Genomic DNA, 6,199 nt, shown 5'->3' on the forward strand with positions numbered 1-6,199 from the left:
CGGCGCCGAGGCGGAGCAGGCCAGCATCCGCAAGAGCAGCAGCAGCAGCAAGGGCACCAAGAAGTTCCGGCTGGAGGGCACGCTGCTGCGCACCTATGTGTGCCACATCATCTTCAAGACGCTCTTCGAGGTGGGCTTCATCGTCGGCCACTACTTCCTCTACGGCTTCCGCATCCTGCCGCTCTACCGCTGCAGCCGCTGGCCCTGCCCCAACGTGGTGGACTGCTTCGTGTCGCGGCCCACCGAGAAGACCATCTTCATCCTCTTCATGCTCTCCGTCGCCTTCGTCTCCCTCTTCCTCAACATCATGGAGATGAGCCACCTGGGCCTCAAGGGCCTCCGATCGGCCTTCAAGAGGCCGGCCGAGCAGCCCCTGGGCGACCTGGCCGCCGAGAAGCCGCTGCACTCCATCGCCGTCTCCTCCATCCAGAAGGCCAAGGGCTACCAGCTGCTGGAGGAGGAGAAGATCGTCTCACACTACTTCCCCCTCACCGAGGTGGGCATGGTGGAGGCCAGCCCGCTGGCCGCCAAGCCCTTCAGCCAGTTCGAGGAGAAGCTGGGCGCGGGCACCCTGGCCGACGTGCCCCGGGCCTACCCGGAGACGCTGCCTTCCTACGCCCAGGTGGGCGCCCCGGAGACCCCGGCTGACGGGCAACCCGCTGCCGCCGATGGGGCTGAGCCTGAGCCCGAGAAGACCTCCGATGGGCCCGACCCGCTAGGCGCGCCCGAGGGGGAAAAGGCCGAGCCCCCGGGGGTCGGGAAGGAGGAGCTGCCGGCCGAAAAGATCTCCAAACCGGGCCTCCCGGCGGAGAAGGCCCCTTCGCTCTGTCCCGAGCTGACCACCGACGACAGCAGGCCTCTGAGCAGGCTGAGCAAAGCCAGCAGCCGAGCTAGATCAGATGATCTGACCATCTGAAGGGGCGCCCAACCCCAGCCCATCGGGGCGGGGCAGCAGTGACCCCAGAAGGTGCCGGCCCACATACTTTGATTCTTCCACGTCCCCCCTCTGCCCCACCCCACGCCGGGGTGGACAGGTGCTGTCCCCGTAACCGTGCATGCTGTCCAATGAAGAAATCCGTTCTGTATAACACCCCCCACACACACACATACACACCACAAAGTAAAGCCATTGTCCAAGCCAAGCTCCCACTCAAGTGTGAACTGTCCTGTGTCTCCACCCCAGCAGCCTGTGGGGGGGACTTGGCTTTCCTTCCCCTTTCTTCATAGAAACCCCACAGAACGGTGGTTACCTCGCAGCCTTTTTTTTTTTTAATCAGTCCTGTCTCAAGCTCACACCCAACCGACTCCATCCATGTGACCACATATCAGGGCTGTCGATCCCAAATGGCAGCTTGGTGCTGGTGGGTCACCCCTGTAATCCCAGCCACTTGGGAGGCTGAGATCAGAAGATGGAGGTTCGAAACCTGTTTTCTGCCCACAAGACTCTCTCCAATAAACAATACCAAAGCTGGACTGGAGGCACGGATCAAGTGAGAGTACCAGCCGTGAGCAGTGAGCACCTGAAGCCCAGACATGAGGACCAGACACTGGCACCAACACAAACAAAAAAAAATAAAAATTGAAATAAGATCTACAGGATCCAGACAAATGATCTCAATGGCTAGAGTGGACCTGTTGTAATTCCATAGAGGGAGATAGGGTCGTGAAGGTTGGAGAGCTAGGCAGTTCTAGTGTTACCTGACCATCTGATTTTTCAGGAAAAACCAGAGCCAGGCACTGGTAACTCATGCCTCTAATCTTAGCTATTTAGGAGGCTGAAATCTGAGCATCATGGTTCAAAGCCAGCCTGGGCAAACAATGCTGAGAGACTCTTATGTCCAAATAACCAGCCAAAGCCAGAAATAAGTGGTATAGTGCCAGCCGTGAGTGGAAAAAGTCAAGCAAGAGCACAAAGCCATGGGTTCGAGCCCCAGCACCAGCACACAGCAAGAGAGAGAGAGAGAAACCGCAAGTTGGAACTTTTGAGATTTCCCAAAAATAATTCACTTTGGTAACCAAATAACTGTGTCCACGCCAAATTTAACCTGTGGGGCACCAGTCTGTAATGTCAGCCCGGCGGTCCTATAGAATTTGTCCAATTATTTACAGTCTCAACTTGTTTTTGTAGCTTCCAAACCTCATTTCACCGCTCTGGAATGTCAAATCATCAGTCCAGATGTCCAAATGTCTGACCATTTTGGGGGTTACTGTAACCCCAGAGGTCTGAAGCAGTGATATTCTTTGTATTGGAAGGAATTCTGCTCTGGGCACCATCAGAGAAAGCCAGCAAGGTGCCAGATCCTCTCCCTGGAAAATGAAAATGCTCTGACAGCCTGGTCACAATTTTTTTTTCCTTAAAGCAACAAAGATTTTTTTCTTTTTTTTTTTAAATCTCCTCTTCCAACATGAGTGCTTAGCCTAAACTCTATACTACCTTTAATCAGAGGCTAGGAACAAGCTAGAGGACATCTGCTCAAAGGCCTGGATTGAGGGATGTCAGCTCCTAGGCCTAGCTCAAGCATAAGGTGAATACCAAAAAGTCCATCTGGCCAGGTGCTGGTGGCTCTTACCTGTAATCCTAGCTACACAGGAAGTCGGTCTGATATCACCGCTTAAAGCCAGCCCATTCAGACAAACTGTGAGACCTTATCTCCAAATAACCAGCAAAAAGCAGGAAATGGAAGTGTGCCTCAAGTAGAAGAGTGCTAGCCTTGAGTGAACAAGCCAAATGAGAAAGTGAGGCCCTGAGTTCCAGTCCCAGTACTGGCACTCAAAAAAATAAAAACTAAAAAAGAGCCATCAGAGGATACTAAAAGGGGAGCCTCTTACTCTACAAAATAGATGCTGAAATATTTAGGGACCAGACCAGGTCAAGTTTTATCCCTGAAAGGTATAGAGAAGCTAAAAGAATTGAGAGAAATCCCATAGGTCTTCTGGCCTGTGTCCCTTCAAACCAGCATATCTCAAATATAAAGCCAGTCAGGGGACAACCTTAAATTCAAGTATATGTCTCATAAGGGGCAATTTTACCCAGAGCCAATCAATTTTCAGAACAGAGAAAGTAGTAACTAAGATAATTCATCTAAAGCGAAACTATGCCAAAGTTGTTGACTGCAGAATAGGAGAGTAGGAAACTAGACAAGAGATCAATAGATCCCCTCACCAAAGGAGTCCTTTGTTCTGTCTTCTCCCCTACTAACAACATCCCAAAGTTTGGAAGTCCTTTTCGTTCTCTTGTTATTACGTTCCTTTTAACACACGCATTCCACATAAGCCTCTCCAAAGCAAGCCATACTATCCCCCGTTACAATTAGTCTAGTCATTCTAAAGCAAAGTGCCCTAAAAATTGTTTACTCGAAGGTGTGGCTGTTCGATAATTACTTTTGGGGAATGGTATTTAAAAGAGAAAGCCTGCCAGCACCCATGGTTCACACCTGTAATCCTAGCTACTCAGGATTGAAATCTGAAGATTGGGGTTCAAGCTCAGCCCAAGTGAATAAATCCATGTTAACAAGCAAAAAAGCTAGATCTGTGACTCAAGTAAGTGGTAGAGCACCAGACCTGAACAGAAAAAAAAAAAAAAAACAAGAGTACAGAGCCCTGAGTTCAAGCCCCAGCACCAGCACATTAATTAATGAAAGCCTAAAATATATTTTGCCTGAGATACCCAAAATGACAAACCTTCAGTGGTGGGATGCATTGAGGAATGGACAGTTGAAGTGAGGAGCTACATTTATCTTGCAGACAGGTGACTTTCTGGCTAAGGCTTGACTCATAACCCTTGCAGGTAGTGTTGTTTTCCAACATAGACCTTGTGTGTGGTTAGAGAAGTAACCAAATCTCCCAAATAAGAACCAGGCAGGGTATCTTTATACCCAAAGGCTACAGTTTTAGGAGAGCATTCCTGATTAGTACCAGAAAAGTATCTATCTCCATTGGTACAAGAAAGAAAGAAAAGAAGGCAGGCAGGAAGGAAAAACGATTATCATCCCATTTTAACTGAATCTGTGAGTCTGTTTGGAACCAGTCATAGAGCTGCAGATCAGGGCTGTCAGTTTCCTTGCCTCAGCTGGGAAATAACTGAGTGAGCTTTTTTTTTTCTCTCCCAGACAAAGCAGCATCCTGCTTCAATATCTGTGCTGGCTCTGCCTACACAGAAATTTCCATTTTCCCTGTTAACCTTCCCAACAAAAGCAGGGAGCTGCTGAGAGTCAGTGGCTCACACCTGTAATCCCAGCTGCTTAGGCTCAAGTGGTAGATCACCAGCCTTGCACACGGAAAAAAAAAAAAAAACAGGCAAGATCTCAAGGCACTGAGTTCAAATCCCAGTACTGGCACAAAAAGAAAGAGGGAGTCTATTTTGGAAGAAATAGACGTAGGCATCAAGTGACTGAGATGCTCTTTCTAAGTCTTCCATTTAGTAGCTGTGTCCTTATTGTCTCTCAGACCTCAGTTTTCTGTCTGTAACCTAGAGATGGCACTTACCACCTAGCTACCTCCGCAGGAATGAACGAGTTGGCACCACACAGAGAGCCTGCCAAACGGTGACAGTTTTCTGAGAGCTTCCTCCAACTGCAGTCATACCTGGCAGTTACCTGGCTAGAATTTTTCAATGTTAGGAGACACTCTGAAGATCCCTTTTCTCAGAGAAGACTCAACAAAATTTTGATTCTTACTTTTAATAGGAACTTTCATCAATCACATGAACTGACTGGGGACCCAGTGACCGTGGCTCACGCCTGTCAACCTAGTCACTCAGGAGGCTGAGATCTGAGGATCACAGTTCAAAGCCATCCCAGTCAGGCAAACTGGAGAGACTCTTATCTCCAACTAACGAAGAAACTGCAAGAAGTGAAGCTGTGGCTTAAGTGTTAGAGCATCAGCCTAGAGTGAGAAAGCTAAGCAAGAGTGCAAGGCCCTGAGCTCAAGCCTCAGTACCAGCATTAAAGAAAGAAAAACCTAGTATCTGGGTCACTTCATAAAGCCTCTCTGCTCCTCACCATGACTTAACACACAGAGGAAGTACCCACATAGCACTGGATAACTATTCTTGCAAGTCCCCAAAGAACACATAAAGAAAAGTAGCTACCCCTGGGACAGTCTCTCACTCAAGGCAGGATAGAGTTCATGGCTGCTAAGAAAGCTCTCTCCTGGAACTCATCAGCCCATGCCACAAGGAAGGCCACGGACTAGAGCAACGCAGGCCACTGCTCCATCCAGCGTTAGTCATGTGTGTGGTAAGAATGGGCCTAGGACCCCAATAGCATCTCCCTTTCCACTCCTCCAACCTCCTCTTCCCTTCTTCCCTTGACCCCGCAGGAGCCTTCCATGCCTCTCCTCGTACAAATGATTGACAATCCAAGTTAGCAAAGTCTAGATGAAAGAGGTAGGAGAAGATTTGGATGGAAAATGTTTGAGTTCAAATAAAACATGTAAGATGCAGCAAGTGTGTGCTTGGCAGCCATTGTGGATAGATGGAGAGGATTTCCCTTATTGTAGTTATGTTATTAGCACTAAATATGGGCTTGGGAAAGGGAGAAGAAAAGGAAATGAAATTTGAGGTTCACAAGTTGGGTAAGAAGCCAGGTGCTGGTGGCTCACACCTATAATCCTACTCAGGAGGCTGAGTTCTGAGAATTGAGGTTTGAAGCCAGCCTTGGGCAGAGACATCAGAGAAACTCTTACTTCCAAGTAACCATCAAAAAATGCAGGAAGTGGAGGTGTGGCTCAAGTGGTAAGGTGCTAGCCTTGAGCAAATAATGCCTAAGTATGAGGCCCCAAGTTCAAGACTCAGGACCAGCACCAAAACAAAGTAGTAAGGGGCCTCCAAGTAGCAGTGGAACTGACTATAGTCTCTAGCCTCAAAGCCCTCTGGAAGTTCCCCCAGGGCATTCCAGAATTCTAGAAAATTTCCTGGATTTACCTAGAGAGAAAAGGAGACGGTTCCATTGCCTTCTCTGTATCTGCTTTTTTCTTCCACCTGTGAAACAGGAGACTAAAGGTTGAACAAAGAAGCACAACCTTCACAAGCTAGCTGGGGAAATCTCTGGTGAAAGAGAGGCATTGGTAGAATATCAGACCTCTATTCTTCAACCCTCCCCATTCTGTATCAGACTAATAATCACTGTTAGACTGTTACAAAACGAATAAAACTAACTGAACTTTTCACCACGGTTGTTGTTTTTTCTTGATTTATCAG

At 48.3% G+C, this 6,199-nt stretch overlaps 1 protein-coding gene across 3 annotated transcripts in view; it reads left to right on the plus strand.

Moving 5' to 3' along the window:
• The window catches only part of Gja8 (gap junction protein, alpha 8, 50kDa), a 1,326-nt gene extending 410 nt beyond the window's left edge, over positions 1-916 (plus strand). For 2 of the 3 annotated variants that reach the window (XM_013018268.1, XM_013018269.1), the window contains exon 2: positions 1-916. This exon is cut by the window's left edge. In XM_013018268.1, the coding sequence (XP_012873722.1) occupies positions 1-916 (916 nt within the window). The other variant, XM_013018271.1, reaches the window with a different exon arrangement.
• Positions 917-6,199: the final 5,283 nt, after the last annotated feature.

The sequence above is a fragment of the Dipodomys ordii genome, unplaced genomic scaffold (assembly GCF_000151885.1).
Source record: "Dipodomys ordii isolate 6190 unplaced genomic scaffold, Dord_2.0 Scaffold39, whole genome shotgun sequence".
In the NCBI taxonomy this organism is placed as follows: domain Eukaryota; kingdom Metazoa; phylum Chordata; class Mammalia; order Rodentia; family Heteromyidae; genus Dipodomys; species Dipodomys ordii.